This window comes from Meles meles, chromosome X, assembly GCF_922984935.1.
Source record: "Meles meles chromosome X, mMelMel3.1 paternal haplotype, whole genome shotgun sequence".
Taxonomy (NCBI): domain Eukaryota; kingdom Metazoa; phylum Chordata; class Mammalia; order Carnivora; family Mustelidae; genus Meles; species Meles meles.
This window is the reverse complement of record NC_060087.1, coordinates 36,227,885-36,252,972: the sequence shown is the minus strand read 5'-3', so window position 1 is coordinate 36,252,972 and position 25,088 is coordinate 36,227,885. Positions and strand designations below refer to the sequence as shown.

The window sequence follows — 25,088 nt, the reverse complement described above, 5'->3', positions numbered from 1 at the left end:
GTAATTAAAATGTCTTCCTTGTCTTGATACTGAATCTCAGGAGGCAGCAAGAATAAACAAATGTAAAAAAACCCAAACAAACATGAAACCGTTTGTGTAACAGCCAATTCTGATTAAATAAAACCGTTAGGATTTTATAAATTAAAATAGATTTAGTATTGAAGTAACACAAATTTGGAATCATTATTAACTTTATTTGTCACTCTTTATAGACATTGGTCCACTTCCACATGAAAAGTAGAAAGCATCTACTTCCACTTAATATTCTAGAGAATGATGTACCACAAGCCATTAATAGTAGAGAAAAGTTACTAAAATACATTTTTTATAGTCAAGCCCCAAGATGTCCCCCTAAAATTGATTTTGGGGTATATAATTACAGATATTTCTAACTCCACAAAGCTGGTTTCTTTTTACATCAATGTATTTTTAATATCCACCCCACGATGTGGATCACCAAACTTTCAGAAGAGGTTAAAACACAGCCACCCTGTCAGTCAGGTGCAGTTCTCAGTTTCAGTCACTGGGGAAGTACTTCCATAGTTTAGGGCTACTTGAAGTTAACAACCTTCAGTCTTGTTTCAGAAATATTTACATCAGATTAAGACATTTACAAATGCTTCATGGTATAGAACAGCCCAAATGTCATTTTCACCTAGCCTGTGTAAGGAAGTTAAGCACTCCTAAGTTTGTCTAATAAATCCAGTGCATTTTCCCCAACATAAATAATACAAGCTATTCTAAATGTTTTACATTTATTTCAGTGCACATTTCCAATGTTAAATGGAATGAAATTGTATTAAATGGTTATATTTGAGCATATTATGGACTCCACAGCACACAAATCAATTCACATCAATATTATAATTCACCCTAAAAGAACATCACAGGCACACGGAGAGCAAAAAAAAATTTTTTTATATAAATTTGAAGTATACCATCTACTTTTAAACTACACTAAAAGATTTAATAAAACAGCCAATTTCCAAACCCCTTTTCTAAGTCTGGCTTGAGGAAAGTTCAATCCATTCGAATCTTCTGGTTTGTCATCCTATAAATAATGCTGTCATATCCAGGATCCATGTTCCAGATATTATAAGAGGTGATAATCACAGCCAAGGCCAAGGCGATCATTATCCAAAGTACCATGTTGAAAACCACCGCATATTCAAGGTTATACTTATATGCGAGGTTATAGGGGCTCGATGGGCTCTTCTACAACGAAGAAAAGAGGAAGAATTTTAAGACCGGAAATTATCCCCATTTAGTAGCTCTGATTCGTTTATCAAACATTTATTCCTAGGTGGCATTAAGACATGCTTGTACCAGGAGAAGCCAAGAAGGGGAGCCTCCCCGGAAAGGGGAGGTGGCATGGTCAGTGGAAATATAAGCCAGTCCAACTGCTTGAGAAAATGTGGCGACACCAGTATGGTCAAAGTGTGTGTATCCTGTGATCCAGCAAGTCCAGGCCCTAGGAAACCTTGTGTGTGTGCCCAGAGCCACGCACAGCCACCTCCATTAACAGCATGGCAAGTGTAGCGGGTCCACACAACGGGAGCCTGTGTGCCTCTAAAACGAGACCGGGCAGCAAACAACACAGAAGACGAGCGAGCAGGATTCCATTCACATACAATTCAAGTGCCCGTAAAAACCAAACAACAGTGTTTAAGGATGAAATCCTTTCCGTGGTCAAGCTGTGAAGAAATCAAGGGCAGGACTCACAACTCTGGACAGCAATTACCCGCGGTGGGGGACACAGGGGTAGCACCGGGAGGCTCAGAGGAACAGGTATCGTATTCCCTTCCCCACATGTTATACACTTAAGTATGCTCCATTTTAATTTTAAAGAGGAAGACAAATGGCTCATTCAAGGCCGTCTTCCTCCTGCCAGAGCCGAGGTGGAGTCTAGGCTAGTGCTGGGCAAAGGCACTAGCCTTTAACTAGTTGTTCGGGAGACTTCTTTCACTCCGGCTGGAGAACAAAGCAAGGAGGAAAACAGATGTGGCTAGACGCGGGTAAGGCATGGGCACCCTGGCCTTGAACCTAGGCGCAGGGAGAAGCCGTGCAGGAGTGAGTGACAGGGTCAGGTTTGTCCTAAAAGGACACAGAAGACAATGAAGCCCCAAAGCCCCAGCACCTGGCATGCTGTAGGCACCCGAATGTTTCCTTCAACCTGGACTTTCTCCCTCAGACTGGAGAGAGTGATTTCAGTGGGGGAGAGAGGGTGAGCAGTCAGTCACCCGTGTGGGGAGCTTAGGAAACAAATGCAAAAGGATTTCACTCCTGAAGACCACTTTCTTTTGGGGGGCAATCGGATTCTTTCTCCCTGTGCACAACTCCCCGCACCTTAATACGTTCCCAGAGCTGCCCAGCCGTCACCACCATCTAGCTGTAGGACATCCCAGTCACCCTATGTGGACCCTCAAGCTGAGCGCCTCGCTTCCCGGGCAGGGGGCTGGGGAGACCGCCCACACAGATCTGAGGGGCAGAATGGTCTTCCCAGGGATGCTGGGCACCAGCCTCTCATCTCCAAGTGCTTTAGTCTAGTAGAATGAACAAATACGACACTACAATTTTCAGATTACACATAAAATGTTAATTCACTTCAAGTTCCCCGTCTTTATTTGCTCCTTAAGAATGTCTGTCTTGAGAGCTAAACTGTGCTCTCAAAAGCTCTTTATATTTTGTCAGTATTTCTAGGTGCTCTGTACTGGGAAATTTTTCAGGATTGTCTAGCCTGCCATATGGTCTTATACAGGTCCTCCTACGCCCATTAGAATGAAATCATCTCAAACCAGGCACATCTAGATTAAGTCCCACACTGAGATCAGTAAATGGGCTCATAAATAAAAGGGGAGTGTCTATCAATGACTGTAGCTACTGGCTCCAAGCTCTGAGGCCCACGATAAGTAAGGTTCTTGGCCACAAATGTTCTGGAGCATCCCTAGAGCTGCTCTGGTTTACATGCAAGGTACACACATGCTTTGCTATGGCTGGTGCCCTGGCCTAGGACCCTCTAAATGCTTCCAATCAAAGCAAGAGCCAGGCCAAAAACTTGCAGACATAAATCCTTAGGCGTATGCACAGCAGATCCTGGAAAATGAGGGACTGGTCCACACAGACAACACACCTGCAGGAAAAGCAGACTCCAGGGGCGGAATCCTACATTGCACTCCCCGACATTCACTTCCGAGGTCTTCTCGTAAGAGCAATGTTTGAATGATCTTATTGGCTCTGACAGACTTACCCCCAACTCAGATTCTTGTATCATCTATTACAAACAACCTGAGCCTCGCTGTCAAAATACACATGCCTATGTGGATTAAGCAATCTAGGTTTTCACCGAAATTGTTTCCCAGATTTACTGTTCATCCATGTCGCCCACAGGTGATTGAGGATTTAGTGGGTTTTTAAATTTTACAGTTTTAAAACAGTCTAAAAATGTACTCACCGCTTGTTTTGCCTCAAGAATAGTCCTTGTCTTCCTGACAAGAGAGGTGTCAAATGATCTGACAGTCACTAATTCCACCACTGCATTCCCGCCATAAAGGTTGTACATGTCATCTGCAAACTGAAGACTGACATTACTATGAGCCGCGAACAGGCACTTCATGAAATAGTGTGGAAGCTCTGCGCACCCACGAGAGTATACACTCCCCTACTGGCTAACGAAATACGCGGTCTTAAAGGTTTGATTGTCAAAATATTCAGATAAGTGTTCATCTTCAACATATATTCAAATGTTCAAAATAAAATTGAGAGAAGTTGCTGGCATATACACTGGGGGAAGGGAAGTAGGAAAGGGAAATGAAATTTTTCCTAAGTGCTTGCTGGTTAATCACAAACACCTATAGAATTTACCTCACTGAAGAGCTGCAGGAGAGCAACTCCAAGGCCAGAGAGAAACTAGCAGTTACCACACGTCTACTCAATGTCTGGTTCTGTGCTTAGGGTTTTCTTCCCATGATTTCATAGGGTTGATGGGGACAGAGTTTCGGGTAGGAAAGAGAAAAAAATTCTGGCAACGGATTGTGATGATAGTTGCACAATGTAAATGTACTTAATGCTACAAAACTGTACACTTAAAAATGGTAAATTTTATGTATTTTTCACAATAAAAAAGTATTATGCTGGAGTTACTGATCCTTCCCTCTGCCATCGCTGCCAGCATTATAGACATCCCAGCGCACACCACTGACCCACTCCAAGCTTCATCACTAAAATTAGAGGTCCTCCAAAGAAGGGGAGACCAGACTTCCATTAAGAAGCTGGAAGTAAAGCACTCATACTCGATTTACCTTTTGCAGAGCATCAACAAGGATCTTGGAAGCATCTCTGAATTGTTCAGAATCTTCCCCATAATGCTTCCCAATTTCATCCAAACCTGCCAGCTCCAGTGAATATAAATCAGGAGAATGATCCTTGGCTAGATGCTTATGTCGAGACAACTGAGAACGAACAAAAGGAAGTGGGTAAAGTGACATCAGACACAACCACCTTGAGTTTGTATCGAACTCAACTAGGCTGAATTGGGGGGGGGGGGCAGTCTTCGGCTCAGGTCTCGATCCCAGAATCGGGCTCCCTGCTCGTCAGGAAGCCTGCAACTCCCTTTCCCACTCCCCCCGCTTGTATTCCCTCTCTTGCAGTCTCTAATAAATGAAATCTTTAAAAATAAATAAATAAATACACAAACTGGGCTGAAGGGAACCATAGCAGTGTGCTGTAAGATACAAATAGCCTAAAATGGTAGCAAGCAGAACCAGCTGAAATGTGAGTTTCTGATAAGAGCAAGTATGACTCCCTGAATAGTTAATAAAAGCTCTTAAAAAAAAAACCACCTTAGCCAAAAAACCTCCAATACATAGGGTGCCTGGCTGGCTCAGTGGGTAGAGCATGTGACCCTTCATCTCAGGGTCAGGAGTTCGAGCCTCACACTGGGCCTGCATCTGGCTTAAACAAACAAAACGCCCTCAGATTCGGGTAGCAGTATGAAAGAACAGCTGGTTGGACCAGGGGGATCCCAGGAGAACATGAGCCACCCAGTGCTCGGGGAGCAGATACCTCCTGCGTGCCCTCCTGGCTGGCCCCCCGCAACAGACCTCCAGACCCCTCCACACCAACCTGCTGAAAACTTTGGCCAACACCTTCAGAAGACGGCATACATGTATGCTTTCTTATTTTAGTCACAGGAGGAGTTTTTTAAAAACCACTCACACGTACAAAATACACCACAGGTTTGTTTTTTCCCTTCCTGACTTGGTTGACAGCATTATTAGCCCAAACTGTTATTTCTATTTTAGACCCAAAGATACAGAAACAGGAGTAAGTCTTAATGTCTTTCAAGAAATCAATAGCCAAGTCAGGTCTCTGGTGTGGGAGGCCTCTCAGGCCTGTGCCACTGAGGACATACATATACTTACTGTCTCTCCTGGAAGGAAAAATGCAAAATAATCCCACTGTAACAAGAGAGGAGTTCAGAATTCCCATCACCACTAATTTCTCAACTTCCCCGGTACTGTAAATCTAGGGCACAAACTTCAATTGGTCTATCAGGATTCTCGGGAAATGTCTTTGGAACCAAAATAAATGAAATACTAGAGGAGCCAACTTACCAAACTTGAAATATCATGGAGCACTTGCAATTCAGAAAGAAAGAGCAGGTCAACCTTTAGAGGGCCAAAAGAAATAAGCACTACTTTAAATATGCATCCAAAATCTGGATTTGCCATTTATCAAGCAAGGCACAGGGCAGGATATCACAAATGTCAAGCACAGTAAGTGATTTTATGCAACAACTGTCCTCTATTTGGTAAGTTCATCTCAACTGCAAACGCACATAAAAACATTTCCTAATAAAAATGTCATTCCCAGCACAGTGACTAGCACTCAATAGCTAGATCTTTGATAAAGGTACGAGAAAGCACCCAAACTCTCAAGTGGTTGTCCCTCAGGGCATCCCAGTACTCAGACACTGCGGTGAGGCCCTGCCTGCGGCCCGCTCTGCTCCCATTCCTTGAACACGTTCCGTATCGGAGAAGAAAAGATGGCGGTGCTGGTCGTCCACGGTAGGTCAAGAGAAGCTGCTGCCACAAAGGTGGCACGCCACGTGGTGAAGACAGTGTGAAACTGATAGGAGTCGAAAGTAAGAGTGCCTCCCCCACTAGACTGCTCAGAATGAGCCAGAAAGAGGAGGCAACGCATTAGAGATGGCAGTAACGGCCTCTACATGACCAGACCGACACAGCTCCGCCAGTCAGTAGTTTGTGTGACTCCTGGCCTGTCTGCCTTACCTGGTGGCAACCCCTGCACTTGGACGAAATACTATTTATTCAAGTCACCAAAAAAAGGTCTATTTGTTCATAAGATTCATTTAAAAATTACACTGAAGAATCTACTCCAGCACAGTAAACCTGCCAAACTTCTCATTTCCTAAAATTCCACATTTGCTCTAAAATGAGGGAGCATAAGACATGGAGAATCAGTAACGATATTCACGTATTCGATTCAATGACGGCGCGTCTTACTTCACTGTTCCTGCTCAGAGAATTGAGCGGAAGTGAATTGAGAACAGAGTTTTCTTGGAACAGGCGATTGCGGAGCTGTCGTAATGTGACGGAGAGATCTTCAAAGACCGAGTTTGCCTTCCCCACCATATACACTCTCTGCAAGGAGAATCCAAAATTTTGTTATAGTCTGCAGAAGAATTCCAATATACAGAATATATATAAAAAACATGTACATACACTACAGAGAGTATATGCAATTTTTCATACAAGTAGTTTTAATGTTTTCATTAAGGAAAACATTTTTTTTTAAAGCATCTTACATAAAAACTGCATCACTTACCTCCTCACTGGGAGCCAACTGCAAAACTACAGGGGTTTCTTCAGAAAATAAGGAGTGAATGGAATTTGCAACGCTGTCAAGACTGAAAGGAACTGCCTGAAATTTAAGAGTAAGACCTCAATTATCGTCGGAACCCAAGGAGTAAGAAAAACCACTCAAAAACAACAAAAGAACCTTAAAAGAAAACAAGAACCCCCACCACTTATGGAAATTCAGAAGACCCAAATCATTTCCAAACACAACCCTTTTGAGGGCATGCATGAAACAGCCCCTTAGTGGGTCACAAGTCTGTATCTCCTGTATGTCTAAATGGGAAAGAACTTGCCAACATGAAGGACACAACACTCTTGCACAAGCCATCTTTTTTTTTTTTTTTTAAAGATTTTATTTATTTATTTGACAGAGATGGAGATCACAAGTAGGCAGAGAGGCAGGCAGAGAGAGGGGGAAGCAAGCTCCCCACTGAGCAGAGAGCCCGACGCAGGGCCCGATCCCAGGACCCTGAGATCATGACCCGAGCCAAAGGTAGAGGCTTAACCCACTGAGCCACCCAGGTGCCCCCATCATTTTTTTTTTTTTAAGATTTTATTTATTTATTTGACAGAGAGAGATCACAAGTAGGCAGAGAGGCAGGCAGAGAGAGAAAGGAGGGGAAGCAGGCTCCCTGCTGAGCAGAAAGCCCGATGCGGGGCTCAATCCCAGGACCCTGAGATCATGACCTGAGCCAAAGGCAGAGGCTTAACCCACTGAGACACCCAGGCACCCCTGAATGTATATTCTATAATAAAGTATTGACTTGTGGGATGCCTGGGTGGCTCAGTCGGTTGGGCAGCTGCCTTTGGCTCAGGTCATGATCCTGGGATCAGGTTCCTCATTAGGCTCCTTGCTTAGTGGGGAGCCTGCTTCTCCCTCTGCCTGCTTGTGTGCCCTGACAAAATAAAATCGTTAAAAAATAAAATAAAATAATAAAAAATAAAGTATTAACTTGTAAGAGGAGGTCTGAAGAATTTAAAGAATTAAATTTCACTGAAAGAGAACTAGGCCTCATTTTTCATTTCCGAATTTAAAAAATGTTGGACTTAGAGTTTATCTCCAGATAGACTGAAGACTCAGATAAAGCATGTCACAAGAATTCTGAAGCCTCTATCTTGGGACCACATGATATCAAATTGAAATAACCATTTGTAGTAAAATCTACTTTTTTCTTGAATTTTTTATTAAAGTGTAACATACATACAGCATAGTGCATAAATCCTGGGGTAACAGCTAGAGGAGTATTTCCAAATGGATACCTTCATAAAGCCTAACCAGATCAAGACAGAACATTATCAGCACTCTAAAAGGCTCCCCCAGCCATGCTCTCCACCCCGTAGGGTAACCAAAAATTCTGACTTCCATCCGCATAGATTAGTTTTTACCCATTTTTTAACAGAAGTTATGGTCACTCTTCCCTTCAAAAAATTGTTATTCTCAGTATTATTGTAGTAAAACAAGCAGTATGATAGTGTTTTGTTTTAATGGAAATTTCTTACAGTGATTTTTTTTTTTTAAGATTTTATTTGTCAGAGAGCACAAGCAGGGAGAGCAGCAGTCAGACTCCCAACTCAGTAGGGAGCCCTGACGCGAGACTCGAACCCAGGACCCCAAGATCATGACCTGAGCCAAAGGCAGACACTTAACTGACTGAGCCACCCAGGCATCTTTAACTCCCTTTACTACTGAAAGGTTAATAATTATAAGTAGCAAATTAATGCTAACATGGTACAAGCAGAAATAAGTATGATTAATCTTTGATAAATTTAATTTTGATGCTGGGATTTCATCTAGTTCATGATACTGTGAAATAAAACCAATTTCTTCTTAATCAAGATGTGTATTAAATCTTCACAGAATTCTCTTAAAATAAGTTGTGGAGTAAATGCAGAAGGGGGAACAGTCCCATTTGCGAAAGCACCCGGTCATAGCGCCCTCTCCTCCGGCCGCCACACAGTTCACCTCCTCAAGCTTCGGAGGGAACAGGAGCGCTGAGACACTCTCCCGCCTTTCACCTAGGGAAAATGGCACTTGTATCAGGAAAGTTGAAGATTAAAGGTAACATATCCTTAGCAATCAACCTGCAGAAGCTGCTGAGTCAGAGGAGAGCCAAACTGTGAAGGAAAAGAAAAAATAACACAGACCACGAAGCTCAAAAAGGAAAAAGCTCAGCTGCTTAAAATCTCCTGTTTTCTTCCACTGTAGTACAAGGATGTGTGTGTTTGTCCTGGAGAGAATGAAATTTCTGTACCTATAGAACTTGAAATTCTAATGAAAGGCACTAATCAAACAAGCTTCATTACGGAGAATTAAGACACTCTGGTTTGTTTTAGATTTTGTGGATTTTGCCCTCTGAGTCTTGTATTTCATTCACCACCCACTGTCAAGAAAAGTATTAGCAGTCAGTCAGCAACAACATGACCAACAACATGAGCTCTTTTCATAGCTTCTACTCATGTAAAATAAGGCTAGTGTGTTAAAAATGCTGAGTTCTGGACTGCATGCAAATTAAAATCTTAATAGTATTTTGGATTCGTATATATTTATTTTAAAGGGATCTTCAACAATGATTTTCACAGAAATCGCATTCTTAATACTACTAACATTAAATTCTTTTTTAAAACTGCCTTTAGATTTTTATGGTCTCCTTTCTTCCATTTCTTCTAAAATTCTTCTGGTTTCTTTAGCTCATTAATTTCCAATCTTTTAAACTGTCTAACATGTGCATTTATCAATTTTCCTTTCCTTACCACTTTAGCAGCACTCCACCATTTTTAAACATATGGTACCTTCACTGATACTCAGTTCAAATAATTTCAAAACTTCCACTGTGATTTTTCTCTAACTCATGAATTATCTGGGAGGCCATCTATTCCAACTAACTTTTCCTGTTGATTTTTTTTAAAAAAAAATATTTTCAAGAGAGGGGCGCCTGGGTAGCTCAGTCGGTTAAGCATCAAACTCTTGATTTCAGCTCAGGTCATGATCTTGTGTTCTAGAGAACAAGCTCTGGGGGTGTGGGGGGTGGCACAGGGTTCCACACTCCGTGGAGAGTCCACTTCTCCCCCTTTCCCTCTGCCTCTACCCTTCCCCCCACCTCACATGCTCTTTAAAATAAATCAGAAATGTTTGCAAGAGTTATATAGGAAAAAAGATGATACAGTTTAAAGACATGAACAGGGGCGCCTGGGTGGCTCAGTGGGTTAAAGCCTCTGCCTTCAGCTCAGCTCATGATCCCGGGGTCCTGGGATCAAACATCAGGCTCCCTGCTCAGTGGGAAGCCGGCTTCTCCCTCTTGTCTCCCCTAGCTTATGTTTCCGCTCACTGTCTCTGTTAAATACATATATACATGAGAAATCCTTTGTTTCCTTTTCCTTTTGCCACCATCTCTAAATATGTTTTTAACACTACATTTTGATTTTTCCATTTGAAAAATCTATTTACTGCTGAGGATAGAAAATGAGGATTTAGCTCTCCCACGTCACCAACCACAGCAAGCCCCCCATAAGCACACTCCGTTTCTACGTCTTCACCTTCCTAAGAGTCATAATTTTCATTGGATCCATATCATTTCACCATGATGACGGTGTAAACTGTATTCTCGGCTTGCCCTTATACTGGACAATCACTGCTTTTCAGTTCTTGCTCCTCCAGTCCCTAATGGCAATGAGAAATCTGCTTTCTACTCATTCCTTTTTTCTGATAGCTTTTAAGATTTCCAGTGCGCTTTAAACCTGAGGAACCATCTATTTTGCTTTTACCATTTCCAAATACATTTTTATTTACTTCTGATTTACTGAAGTATAGTTGACATGCAGTATTATATTAGTTTGCAGGAGCACAACACCGTGATCTGACATTTATACACATTATGAGATGACTGCCACGGCAGGTCTGGTTACCATCTGTCACCAAAGTGACTGCAATATTACAGAGTGTATTCCCCAAGCTGTAACTTTACATCCCCGTGACCTGTTTATAACTGGAAGTTTGTACCTCTTCATACCCTGCAACTATTTCCTCCATCCTCCCCACCCTTCCAAATACATTTTTAAGGTTTCATTTTCAGATTTAACTGCACTGTGGTCAGAGAGGGTGGTTTGTTTATTTGATACTAATTACTCATTATTTGTTGCGATTTGCCTTCTGGCCTAGTACATGGCCCTTTGTAACTATGTCATGTGTGCTTAGAAATTATTTACATTAGACCACAGAAAGTCTGAAAAATCCCCCCAAATCATCACACGGACCAGTCTTACAACGCCATGAGATTAGAAGCTGAAAAATTAAAAGTTATTTGAAAAGAACCCACACATTAAACACTTCTAAATAACTCATGGGTTAAAGAAATCACCAGATGGGGCACCTGGGTGGCTCAGTGGGTTAAGCCTCTGCTTTGGCTCAGGTCATGATCTCAGGGTCCTGGGATCAAGCCCCGCATCGGGCTCTCTGCTCAGCGGGGAGCCTGCTTCCCCTCTCTCTCTGCCTGCCTCTCTGCCTACTTGTGATCTCTGTCTGTCAAATAAATAAATAAAATCTTAAAAAAAAAAATCACCAGATAAATGATGAAATATTTAGATGTGAATATTAATGAATGAACCACATATCAAGAAGGTCTTCAAACTGCCTCACGGTTTCTGTCCCTTTCTTGACTCCTCCACGATCGTTAACATGTGGGTTTTCTCACCTCCCGGGGACTCGTCTATTATCTGTAGTTCTAAGGGCATGAATTTAGTTTGTTGCACCTGAGGACTCGCTCATGGCATTTTTTCCTCACAAGCGCTCTGTAAATTACGCATCTTCTTCTCCTTTTTCTTTTTTTTAAACCAAAGCAGCCCTGGGCAGTGGAGGTGTCCCAACAGGGTGGGTCGTGTGAACTGGGAGCACACAGCTCTGCACAGCTTGAGCCTGGAGTTCCAATTTCCCTTAGGGGACACTTTGGGTCCTCCTGCCAAGAGAAGCCAGCCAGGTCCTCCATGGCAGTCCTGGGGCAGCTGGGGTTTTACTAGCTCTCCTCCCGTGAACAAGACATTTCATAGCCTCCGGCTTTCTGCAAGAAACTTGGAGCTCTGGTTCACTGCTGTGGCTCCTGAGCTTTCCGCTCCTATCTGGCAGCTCTGTGTATCCCTGCCTTGCTCGAAAGTTCAGTTACGTGAGGTCTCAGCTGATGACTTCTCTGTGCTGGCAGTGGACGGAGGGCCTCCCACAACAGCTCGGCCTGCCCTACTGCCTGAAAAGCCAGTGAAGGAGTAAGTGAACCAGCTAAAGAGCCTCCAGTCTCCTACTTACACAAAATCTCAGGTAAAATTCGGATGGGAAGGTGACAAGATAATGGACAAGAAAGTGTAAACAAGAGAAGGGTGTTTATAACACAATTCAAAACGCACAGCTGACAAGATTAAAAATGCATGCCTTTAATTTTTTCTAATAAATACTCACATTCTCCAAAGGGTACGAAATGACGCGGCCTGGGGGCAGAGCGAGCTTGTCGACTCCCTTCACCATCACCATAACTGTAGCCCGAGGACGATGGAACAGGTTTCCCACTGCAAGTCCTGGCCAAGAAAGGTCCTAAACATTGGAAAGCAGGAGATGGCGCTTAATTATCCACTCCAGGAACCATTTCCCCAACAACGTGCACTGAACAGGGTCAGGGGGCTCCAGGATGACCCTGGCAATGAAAATTCACGGGGGGGGGGGGGGGCGGGGGAGACAGGGGCGGCAAACGTTTCATTTAAGGCAGCAGTTGCCATCTCAAACCAGGGACCAGGGATTTCGACCTTCATGTTCTCAAACTTCCACAGATCTACAACAACAAAGTCTACTAGCAAGTCCTCTCAAACTTTTTGTGGAAGAAAGACAAGTAAACAAAATGCAGGTCCTTTTCAAATCCCAGATTACAAGCTCTTCTTCACAGAACCATAGGCGTCTTCTCCCCCTACACCGTCACTGGCCCTTAAGGACAGTCTGGCTTTTCTCTTTCATGAGGACGCAGCAGCAGAACTGCCATTTAAAGTCTTCTCTTCAGACTAAGCTTGTCATACATCAAATTCCAGCTGAAAGTAGCTCACATTAATTTACTAATAATTATTTCTCAGGGTTACTTTGACAGCCATTCGTAATCAAATTTAAGTCCGTGAAGGAGGTACAAACTTCATCCTTAAATGGAAGCAACCAGCCACGCCCCTACAGGGAGCTCAAGGGCTCCAGCCCCAGGCCCGGTGGAGGCAGCTCCCTGGCACTGCTTCTGGCTTCAAGGGCACTCAGGACCCAGAAGGAAAGATCCGTTGGCTGACTGGTGGTATCTAGAAACCACGGCAAAAGCACCGAAGTTCCGAAGTGAGAAGACAGCAAGACAGAGCAGACTGCATCCGTCTCCGTGCCCTCAGCCACAGACCTCTCGTCCCCTCAGGCTCTACACCCCCTCCACCAGTCACGCAAGCAGCCAGGTACTCAACGGCTTACTACGGCTTCACTCCCACAGCTACTGATGGCACTAAATTCTTAGACTCAAGCAGAATGCAGATACATTTTATCATGCATAATACACTGCAAAAGACTGAACGTTTGTGTCCCCCCAAAAGTCACGTTGAAAGCTATTCCCCAATGTGACAGTATTAGGGGCGGGCCTCAGGGAGGTTATTAGGTCATGAGGACAGAGCCCTCACAGTGGGCTTAGTGCCTTAAAAAAAGGAGCCCAGAGAGTTCTCAACTTCTCCCCACCATGTGAGGACACAAAAAGAAGTCAGCAGTCTGAGATCTGGAAGAGGGCCCTCACTAAGAATCCGATGGGCTGGCACCCTGATCTTAGACTTCTCGCCCTCAAAACTGTGAGAAATTAATTTCTATCGTTTATAAGCCATCCAGGCTATGGAATTTTCTAGCAGCAACCCAAACTGAGACATACATCTATTGTGTACTGGAAAAAAAAGTAAAACTGTACATCCTAATAATGGGGCAGATAAGTTCTCATATACGAAGAACATCAACACTATGAATAATTACATGGTTAATGATTGATGATGATTTGGTTTCATAAGCCAAGCTTGTAGCACGTCTCCAAATCTCCTTGACTACAAATGAGTTTTGCTTTTGTAATCTGTACCAAATATACCTATGTCTGCTTCTTGCTTTCTTGAGTTATTAGCAGAAAAATCAACAAAAATACTTTCAGAAGTAGCTCCCAATATCTTTTTTAAAATACACATTATTTCTGGGCGCCTGGGTTTCTCAGTGGGTTAAGCCTCTGCCTTCAGCTCAGGTCATGATCTCAGGGTCCTGGGATGGAGCCCACATCAGGCTCTCTGCTCAACAGGGAGCCTGCTTCCCCCTCCCCCTCTCTGCTCAGCAGGGAGCCTGCTTCCCTCTCTCTGCCTGCCTCTCTACTTGTGATCTCTATCAAATAAATAAATAAAATCTTAAAAAAAAAAATACACATACTTCTTTAACAGAGAAGCCCATGGACAATGCAGCCACGTCTGGGATTCGTTCTCCTGGTATAGGCCAATTTCCATCTCGGAAAACAACAGACCCAGGTGATCTTAATATACTAAACTCGTTCCCCAAAACACCTGGAAGAAAACAGATTAATAAATGATCAACATCATACATCTTTTGCACCCATGTAGAAAATTATTAAATATAAAACATGTTTCCCCATTCTCCACCGACTTAAGATACTACGTATTACTGGACAAAATGCTGAATCCCAAACATCAACAAATTCTTTTTCAAGTATTGCTCTACAGAACCAAAGTCCATACATTCTGCAGAGGCACACTGATGAAACAGGATTCTCCCAATAATCAAAATGCCTTCCTACAGGTGTCCCTTAAAACAGGGGCAATCGGCAAATCGGCAAGAATTAGAAATCAATGGCATTTCTCCAGAATTCAAAAAGCAAATGAGGGGCGCCTGGGTGGCACAGGTGGAAGGGCATGCAACTGCTGATCTTAAATAAAACTTTAAAAAATAAATAGGAGCACCTGGGTGGGTTAAGCCTCTGCCTTCGGCTCAGGTCATGATCTCAGGGTCCTGGGATTGAGCCTTGCATCGGGCTCTCTGCTCAGTGGGGAGTCTGCTCCCTGCCCCTCACACCGCCCCGGCGCTGCCTCTCTGCCTACTGTGATCTCTCTGACAAATAAATAAATAAAATCTTTTTAAATAAATAGGGGCGCCTTGGTGACTCAGTCAGTTAGGCAGGCATCTGTCTTTTGCTCAGGTCATGATCCCAGTGTCCTGGGATCGAGCCCTGGGTCAGGCTCTCTACTCAGCAGGGAGTCTGCTTTTCTCTTTCTCCCTCCCTCCCCCACCCCATGTTCTCTCCCTCTTGCAAATAAATAAATAAAATGTTTTAAATAAAAAGCAAACAAACCCCTGGCACAGACTAAAAAGAAACTTGAAATCTCTAAATTATTTCTGCCATCCACCCTGTCTTCAAAATGCAAATTCATAAAACTCCTAGTATTTCACTCTAAAACTCGAGCAAGTCACCAAATCTTAGGATAGAGATTTTTCTTCACATCCCATAAGCAAACCTAATGAAATGAGGACAGTCAAAGGCAGGGGGTCAGAGGGGGGCCGGGCACGTTACTACTCAGAATATAAACAACTGCAGACTTTTTAGAAATCAAATGTAAGAAACAGTATTTCCAACGGGTGTATCAAGAGGCTGAGAACAGGATTTCTGTAATAATAAAGCCAGCAAGTCTTAGGGTAGGGAGCCTGAGATAAACAGACCAAGGATGAGAATAAAGGGCCTGTTTGATAAACCCTCCAAAGATGAGGTATCTGGCCTCTGTAGCCATTCTATGTTAACCCAATGACGTCCAGCTTGCACCAAGACAAGTAACTTACAGAAACTTTCAGATTTCTATGAAAAGATCAGCTCCAAGTCCAAAACAAATCTTGGCCCATGCTTAGCTAGCATGGGAAAATCAGACTTTAGTAAAAGCATCACGGTTATTCTCTTGACCTAAGGAAAGCACCACTTACGGGGTATGGGAATAAAGTTAGAAACAACAATACATGTTTTGGTGTTGCAGTATTGACAGTAAATAAAAGGCCTCAGGATGGTGCTGATACAACATGAAGAGTTAGGAGTTTCAGTTCAGCGCAGCTGCCAGAGCAGGAATTTCCAAAATGTTCTAGCCCAAGGCAGGCCAAAAAGAAGGGCAGCGCGGAATGGTTGTCAGTAACTGACAGACACCCTGGTTCACAACAGCAGTGCTTACTGCCAATGCTAAGGAAAATGCGGCAACAAGAGACCTACCCTTTCCAAGTACCATACACTAATTTCAAGAACCATATTCAGATCTGGAGATAGTCCTGTTTGCCCTATTCGCTCAAACCCAGCAAAGAAAGCTCTGCTAAACTACTTTGCACCAACACCATAGGTAGACTCCCCACTTCTGTGCCTGCACAACAATCCTTCGGGAAGCCTGGGCTTTTAGAAAACCTTATAGGTGAGGTCTCCTAGACTGAGAAACTGCTGCTTAATCCAGGTTTCGCCTGGAGATCCAACAGGAAGTCACCCATTCTCTACCAGAATATACCAGTCAAGGGGAATGCTGCCTCAACTTACAAACCCAATGTTGGCAGCCAGCAGTCATCTCCACTGTCCCAACTTTCCAATCCCCCCAAAAGTCCCTTGTGGTACTCAACTAAAATGAGCTTCCCAACTTCTTGCAACTTATTTTATCACCCCTGCCTCAGTCTTACCAAATAACCTCACCTCCAGCTTCGAAAGAGAGCAGAGGAATCCCACCCACTGCCTGCTTCCTCTCCCCACCAACCACAAATTTATCTGCACCGGCGTCTGGCCTTATCTTGTCTCCCTCCAGATGCTGGCAGGGATGCCCCTCCTCCAGTCTAACATGATCCCCACATTCAGCCTTCTCAAGGACTTTCATTCACTCACCTCTTAGTCATTCAGTGTTTATTACAGGCCGCTATTCTGGGAAGACAAGGGTCGGGAGTTAGGGTGCTGTGTGGCTGCAGGCATAAAAAGCTGGCTTGGAAGGACAGAAGCTCCATGAGGGCAGGGATTTGTTTGTCTTGTTCACACAATATCCCCCAGGAGCTGAGAACAGTGCCAGACACACAGTGCTCAAGAAACAGTTGCTGAGTTCATGAATGAAGCCTCGCCTCACACTACCAACTTCCCCCTTTCAACTGGCTCTTTCACTTCAGCATAAAAATACACTTCGGGGAGGGAGGGGGCCCTGCATGGTTCAGTCGTTAGGTGTCTGCCTTCAGCTCAGGTCATGACCTCAGGGTCCTGGGATCAAACCCCACATTGGGCTCCCCGCTCAGTGGGAAGCCTGCTTCTCCTTCTCCCACTCCCCCTGCTTGTGTTCCCTCTCACTGTGTCAAATAAACAAAATGCTAAAAAAAAAATAAAAAAAATTCACTTTGGGTGCTCCCCTTCTAAAGGGCAATCAAAAAACCCCTCCTCTGGTCCTACCAGCCTCAGCCTCCCTTCAGAGGAAGGATCCTGGAAGAGCACCTAACCCACAGCTCGGGACTCCCCTGTGCCACCGAAACGCCTCACCAAATCCAAAAGACAATTTCAGCCCTTAATTTTTTGTTTTTTAAAGATTTTATTTATTTACTTGACAGAAAGAGATCACAAGTAGGCAGAGAGGCAGGCAGAGAGAGAGAGAGGGAAGCAGGCCCCCTGTTGAGCAGAGAGCCCGATGCGGGACTCCATCCCAGGACCCTGAAATCATGACCTGAGTCGAAGGCAGCGGCTTAACCCACTGAGCCACCCAGGCGCCCCCAGCCCTTAATTTATTTAACTTCTCACAGCACCTGATCCTGGGCAACTCCCTCCTTAAAAGTCTCCTGCCTTGGCCTTCATGAAGTCGGGCGGGTTCCGCCGCCACCCCCACCCCCCAGTCCCTCTAGCCGTTTTCCCTGTTTCTTTCCCTTTCATATTTTAAAACAGAGATTGCCAAACTTTTTAGATTTCAACGCTTTCGGTACAAAATTTGAAAGCAGCCCCAATATAGATATATTTATTTATAAAGGACACTCTTGTAGAATAGACTGTACATTCATAATATATTTCAAAGCACACAAAAAATTTTAAAAAGGATGAGATACTTGTGTAGTATTTTTCCCAATTTAATCAGAAAACATGAGACAAACCCAAATTGATGGACATTCTACAAAATATCTGATCAGGGTGCCTGGGTGGTTCAGTGGGTTGTCTCTGCCTTTGGCTCTATCTCAGGGTCTTGGGTCTCAGGGTCCTGGGATTGAGCCCCCGGCATCAGCCTCTCTGCTCAGCAGGGGGCATCAGCCTCTCTGCTCAGCAGGGAGCCTGCCTCTCTGCCTACTTATGATCTGTCTCTGTCAAATAAATAAATAAAATCTTTCAAAAATATCTGATCGTTACTATTTAAAAAAAAAAAAAGGAGATAAGAAAAGCTATAAAGTTCTAGTATCTTCTTCTGGAATCCCAAGAGATCACCTAGCATACTCCACTTTTGAGATCTGAGGGCTCCATTCTTGAAACTTGCTGCTTTTCTATCCTATATTCCTCTCCCGGGCCAAGCCTATCTACGACTCAGGCAGCAAACACCAAAAACACTGATGGCTTCCCAGACTGCCAGCCCAGATTGCTCTTCTGCCTTAGACCTCCGTACCCAACAGCCTGCTATGCATTCCACACCACCCCCCTTTTTTAAAAAAGCATTTCCTTCTAAGTTCCATGAGTCCTTCAAACTCAACAAGTTCCAAACTGAACTGACCCTCCTTCCACACGCTCCCTTTGTATTCTCTATCCGGAAGGATGACAGCACCTTCCAGGCAGCTGCTCCCACTGGCCATCTTTAAATCATTCCTCAGCACCACAGCCAATCAATCACTGAATTCCACTGATTTTCTTTTTCTTATCTCAAAAACTTTCCCCTCCAGGTCCAGTGCACACTCCCAGGCCCTTACCCGGCTTGCCAGACCCAGCCACCTTATGACCTGTCACACCACTCTGAGGCAGCCTTTCCAGCACCTTTTCCAAAATACAGGTGTGTTCATTCACCCATCAGCTTAACCACCTTCACTCTCAGCCCAGAGCTTCTGAGACAAAACCCTAAACATAACACCCAAGGAACCTCACCAACCTTACTTCTGGGGCTCCGCAACTTAACCCTTATACATTCCAGCGCCACCAAACTATTGGCTCTTTTGCTCTCACACAGGCCTTTCTTTCTAAACTGCCCCCGCCAACTACCTATTTCACATATTTGCCCATGAGGCATTCCCCCCACCCCCCCCGGGGGTCAGAGGGGGGAGTTCCCTCCATCTCCCCATCCCGGGCTAGGGGGTAAGTATCCTTCCCTTTGGGAACTCCCACCATGCTATGCTGTGATCAATGAACAGTGGATGGAATCAATAAGTGAAAAAATAAATAGGTCCTACTCTTGACCTCTGGGGCACCACTGGTAACATCAAATCCCTCTTCCACATGACACTCCTTCAAGTTCCACGTGTTTGCCCTTGGCCTTTCCTCTCCAGGACAAGCATCTGTTTTTCAAATACTCCTCATGACATGGTATTCATAACCCTAGTTCCCTTCCTCTGGTCTCTCTCGGGTTAACACCATTTTAAAGGACTTATTTACTTCCTCAAATAGAGAAGTCCAATCTCTGAGAGATGTTTTCCACTAAATCATATTTAGTCATTGTGGAAAATAGTAATTTAACCTCAGGTGACAAGACCAAGCAATGCAGAAACTGACAAGACCAGATTCTTAGTCTGTATGAACTAGACTATTCTAGTTAGGAAAGCATGCTCAAACGGTGTACAGAAGCAAATACTTTGCTTCAGACCAAAACAAACCAAAAACCCCGTAAACCTCACCGAATCAAAATAGCATCAGTCAACATTAAAAGATGGAATTTCAACAGATATTCAGTTAAATCACACTACGGAAGGAAAGATTTTTAAATTTCGAAAACGGACTTTAAAACAAAAGAAAAACATCCCTCAAAATAACTTACTAGATAGATCAGGATAACCACTCCAGAGCCAGAAGCAGAAACCAAAGGAACAAAACAACCCTAAAACCTTGGGGGTATGAAAATAAGTATAATTATCATCAACACACAATCCTGAGCACATCTCCAGGAATGGAGCAGACCTGCAGATTTCAAGACCGTCAGTGGGCTATATCCTCATGCAGAATTAAACCACCATTCCAAAAGTGGGTTGGGTCATCCCAACACCTCACACAGATTTTTAAGCTATAGGTTTTAAACAGACAGAGCCACATTTCTCCAAGTTCCCAACTTGGCTTCTTGTTCGCCACTGTCTGAGCCCCCAGTCCAGGCCCCCATCATTCCCAATCAGGAGCATTTCCATCACCTGTGCCACAATACACATAATGACGGCAAGACCCATGCTTTGGGGCCAACTGATCCGGATTCAATTCCATCTTTGCTGCTTACTTACCTGCATGTTGTCGGGTAATTTAAGCTTGACTACCCTGTAAATCGAGGATGATGTCCTCTTCTAAGGACTACTGTAAAATTAAATGACTCAAATGATACACAGTAAGAGGCCAAATACTAGCGGACTTGCTGACCACCAGGGAACCTATAGGTTCCACTCTGAAAGCTACCATTTACTTGACATAGGACTTTCAGAACGTGACTCACATCTTAGTTTCCAAATGCTTAAAATGGAGAACCCTGAAAAACTCAGATACTCTGAATTTGCCTTTAGAAAGAATTCTACAAAAACAATTACCACACCTCCAACTTTGGTATTCTGAAACACGTAAAGGAAAAGACTTCACCAATTACCGATGACAACCGCTAGAAAGAAAAACACCAGAAAAACGCAAGAAAACGCAGCATCTGATGGCAGCTCAGAAGTCGGCTTTCCCTTCCTCGCAGACGGCTGCGGTTCCACAGTTAATTGGGAAATGCATCCCCGCGCCTCGGAAGCCGGAAGACACAGGCGGCGGGACCCGCGGCCGCGCCTTCCTGGAAGAAGCGGGGGGTGGAGGCCGGTTCAGGTGCCCCCACGCAGCCCGGCCCCGCCCTGGCAGCTCGCCAGGCCTCGCCACCACGGGTCGGTCCGACGAGAAGGCCCAGAGGGAGGCGGCTGGGGCGAGGCCGCCGCCGGTTGCCCGCACTGCGACACCCGCCCCGCTGCTGCCCACCTGCGGCCGCCCCCGACCCCCTGAGGCTCCCGGCCACTCCTAACGCCCCCCAGCCGCCCCAGTCCTCACCCGCCGCCAACAAGGACAGGAGCACCACGAGCGCAGCCATGGTCCCGCGGTGGCCACAACAGCAAAGGGCGGCACGGACCAGGCCGGCGGAACGCAAGCGACCACCGCAACGATAGTGGGTGACGCGCTCCGCCTCGTCCCGATTCCTTGAGACCGCCCCGTCGTCGCCTCCGCTGGGACGCTGCCGCCTTCCCCACCAATCGCCAGCTACGTCGCGACCTGGCGAGCGGCGCAGGCTGAGGAACGCCAGCCTTATGGGCGGGGCCTAACGTGATAGATGCAAGACCCTACCAATGGCAGGCAGCGATGGGAGAGCCGGGCAGTTCCGCCCCCCGGCCCGTGACCACCAGTCACGAGGTGGAGCGTAGGGCCGAGGGTCGGGGATGTGGGGGATGACGGAGCCCTTGGAAGGATCCCGAGTGCCCACGGGGTGGGGCTGCCGCCCAGTTGCGGATCCCTTGACCAATCTCCAGTGATGGTCTCCAACCGGGGTGTCTGCCTTTCCCGGTGACTTGGCTCCCCCCCGCTACGGGTGCAGCTGTGGAAGCTGCGGGATTGGTTTGGATTTCGTTCTAACAATTGCACAGATGCTGAGCACCTGCTGGCTAGAAGCCTGGCGCCTCCGGGAGGACCTGCTCTCCAAGCAGGAGTGCCAGATAAAATACAAGACGCCTAGGTAAATTTGAATTTCAGATGAGCCACGAATACTTTTTAGTATAAATATGTCGTGAATATTTCATGGGGCATGCTTATACTTAAAAAGTATTCGTGGTTCATCTGAAATTCACATGTGACTGGGCGTCCTATATCTTGATTTGCTAAATCTGGCAACCCTATCTCCTAAGACTCTCCTGTCCACCAGGAGTGACGGAACAAGAACATTAATTACTTCCTTCATCCATTTGCTCAGTGATGGGTGAGGACTAGACCTCCTATTTAGACCAGGATCTTCTCTTCCGACTTTCAAGGGTTTTTTGCCTATAACATATTTTCTTAGATTTAAATTTTAGTTAACATACAGTGCAACATTGGTTTCTGGAAATAGGATCCAGTGATTCATCACTTACGTATAATAAGCAGTGCTCATCATGTGTTTTTGGACTAGCATTGTTGGGGTCCGGAACCGTGGGCCAAGAAAGAATTCGTGAGACCTCTGGTGCAAAAAGGTGGTTTTATTGAAGCACCAAACGGGACCCGTCGGGAGAAAGAGCAGCTGCCCTGGGATTGTGAGGAGCAACTGATCACATACTATGAAGTTGGGGGAGGTAAAGAGATGGGAAATTCCAAAAAGGATTTTCATATGCAAAAGACTCACAGGATACTGGAGGCCTTTCTATTGTCAAGCTGAGGTAGTTTTCCCCTTTAGCAAGGCATTAACATTAAGACAGTAGGGAGCTTCCTGGAGGAACGTTACACTTGGCCTGCCTCAAGTATTTGTCCATGGGCTGCAGGTTATAAGGACCTTTAATTTTATCTACATTTCCTTCTGCTATTGTCTCCCACATCAGTCATAAGTTTTTTGCCTATGATATTAAGCAAGAAGTGACACTGTGTAGCATCTAAGATCAGAAAAGGATGCCCCCAGCCCAAGACCTTGAAAGATGTTCATGGTTTCAATATGCAAGTATAAGAGAGGGGGTGGTTCTGGCAGGTAAGCAAAAACTGTAAGGTGCACCATGGAGAAAGCCTGTGAGGCTGAACAGTAACTGTTAAATTTAACCAAAGAAGAGATCATATGGGGGAGGGGCTCATAGGGCTAAAATTTTCAATTAGGGACATGTTTATTGAGAATGTTAAATGTTAAATAAAAGAACTACACATCAACTGACAGGAAATGGGGAGCCAATGAAGGTGTTTGAGCTTTGTAAAGTGCACAAATGCCAAGACAGACTTGTTGGGTTGGGGTTTGGGGGGGGATGCCCTGCTGTTTACACAGTTTCTGATCTCCATTTCTTTTTAGGATTAATTGAAGGAGAAAATAAGAGATGGCTTGAAAGCAGTAATCCCAGGAGTTTCTCAGGTAGCAGTCCTACGCCAGGAAAAACTTGCCCAACTCAAAACAGGAATCAGAACTCTCCCCAAATACTCAGTTTTGAACTTTCTAGAATGCACTATTCTTACCAAAGCCACTCTCAATTTATGGAATGGAATCTGGATCTCCTCATTCAACTTCAGGGAACTCTTGACTCTCAAATTTGCATTCTTTCAAAGGAGAATTTGCACAAATGTGACTTTTTCTCAAGTTTTAATTTATTTAAGTAATCTCTGCACCCAATGTGAGGCTCAAACTCACAACCACGAGATCAAGAGTTGCCTGCTCTTCCGACTGAACCAGCCAGGTGTCTCTGTACAAATGTGACTTCAAAGAAATCTGAAAGGGAAATAAATAAATTCTTTTAAAAAGGGAGGTGGGGCACCTGGGTGGCTCAGGTCACGATCCCAGGATCCGGGCATGGAACCTCACATCGGGCTCCCCGCTCAGTGGGGAGCCTGCTTCTCCCTTTCCCACTCCCCCTGCTTGTGTTCCCTCCCTCGCCGTGTCTCTCTCTGTCAAATAAATAAAATTATTAAAAAAATAAATCTGAAAGGGGAAGAGATAATTTTCCATTAGGAATGTGAAATTATTAGATTATCAGAAACGTCTAAAGTCGCCTCAACTCTGCAATGACTGGCTTGGGGGGGGGCGATCAATAAAAATTTAATAATTTTTTTAGAAATTCATTTTTAAGAACGATGGAGTCATTTCTCTTTACATCAACTAAAATTTTATTTTTCGTCCATCTTGCTGCGTATTCTAAAACAGATTCTAAACCAAAGGCCCTGAGTTTGTCTAAATAAACCTTATTTAGGGCATAATCAGCTAAAAGTGGAGCAGACCTCCCACCATTTCATCCAGCCTAAAGAAACAGGAAATGGAGTGGATTTTTCTATTCTTGAAAGAGTTCTAGAACATTCTTATTTCTTTTAAATTGAAGAAGACCAAAAATACTATAGATGGAACATAAAATCCCTCTTCTTTCCCCTCCCCACAAGAAAACCTCAAAGTCTCTTTTATACTCTGTGTCTTGAGACCGGGCCCTTTTTTGAGCTAGGGGTGATTATCTTAGCCTTTAAATCTAAAGCCCCCCCTTTCCTCGGAGGTCTCCAAGGGGCATCACTGCTCCTTATAGCCTTGGGATACAGCAAGATAAACACTGTAGGAAGGTTTCTCTTTGTTTCATATATTGAGAGATTGAAACCTGGGGAAGGGCATGTGTACTCAAGGTCACATTTTGAATTGTCCTCAATTCTGCTTCTTGTATGTAGCCCTCCTGATTCGGATCTTTAGCGCTCAGCAAACAATCAGTGTGATGTGAGTGTGGTTAACTTTCTCATGGAAGCATTTAGAGGTGGATATGTGTGTGGCGGGATAATATATGAACTAATGACCCACATTTAGCTTAAAAGAAGCCTCCTTCTCCACCTTCCTCACCCCTCTCCTCCCTAGCCAAATAGCCAAGACTCCTGTCATTCACTGCCCCATGGGGAGAATTCTCAAAGAACTAGGTAACAATGATGTCAAATTCTTGGCTCTTGAGTTTTAAGAGGAGAGGTCCAGATACAAAATTTGAAAGAATACACAGTTCTGTTTTTTCCCCTAATTTTGCCCCCCCATCCCCACCCCATGAATTCCAGCAATAAGTTCTGAGTGATCCCAGAGGCAGCACTGAGATGGCTTGGTCCCCGCCAATCAGCCATCAGGGAGCTGAAGGTCAAGATCATGCCATGCCCCCAGCCCAGGCAGCCGCCTCTTAATTAAGATTAAGGGAGCACCTGGGCAAGATTTAAGATTTCTGGGGCACCTGGGGGCGCCTGGGTGGCTCAGTGGTTTAGGCCACTGCCTTCGGCTCAGGTCATGATCTCAGGGTCCTGGGATCGAGTCCCGCATCGGGCTCTCTGCTCGGCAGGGAGCCTGCTTCCCTCTCACTCT

At 44.7% G+C, this 25,088-nt stretch overlaps 1 protein-coding gene across 1 annotated transcript; it reads right to left on the bottom strand.

Moving 5' to 3' along the window:
- Positions 1–173: 173 nt before the first annotated feature.
- ATP6AP2 (ATPase H+ transporting accessory protein 2) lies at positions 174–21,302 on the bottom strand. The gene is made up of 9 exons (XM_045996129.1): positions 21,119–21,302; positions 14,320–14,450; positions 12,319–12,450; positions 6,847–6,942; positions 6,525–6,662; positions 5,613–5,666; positions 4,299–4,448; positions 3,452–3,571; positions 174–1,215 (listed from the first exon to the last, which is right to left on the bottom strand). The coding sequence occupies exons 1-9, from the start codon at positions 21,156–21,158 to the stop codon at positions 1,021–1,023; spliced, it is 1,056 nt and encodes a 351-aa protein (XP_045852085.1). The 5' UTR covers positions 21,159–21,302; the 3' UTR covers positions 174–1,020.
- Positions 21,303–25,088: the final 3,786 nt, after the last annotated feature.

Bases quoted from the DNA above. Each gene is read 5' to 3' on its own strand.
- ATP6AP2 (XM_045996129.1), bottom strand. From the start codon at position 21,158: ATGGCTGCGCTCGTGGTGCTCCTGTCCTTGTTGGCGGCGG. The intron at 5,667-6,524 runs GTAAGACGCGCC...GGCCCTCTAAAG, and splicing joins CTCTGAGCAGGAACAGTGAA to GTTGACCTGCTCTTTCTTTC. The intron at 3,572-4,298 runs GTAAATCGAGTA...GTCAGTCTTCAG, and splicing joins TTGTTGATGCTCTGCAAAAG to TTTGCAGATGACATGTACAA.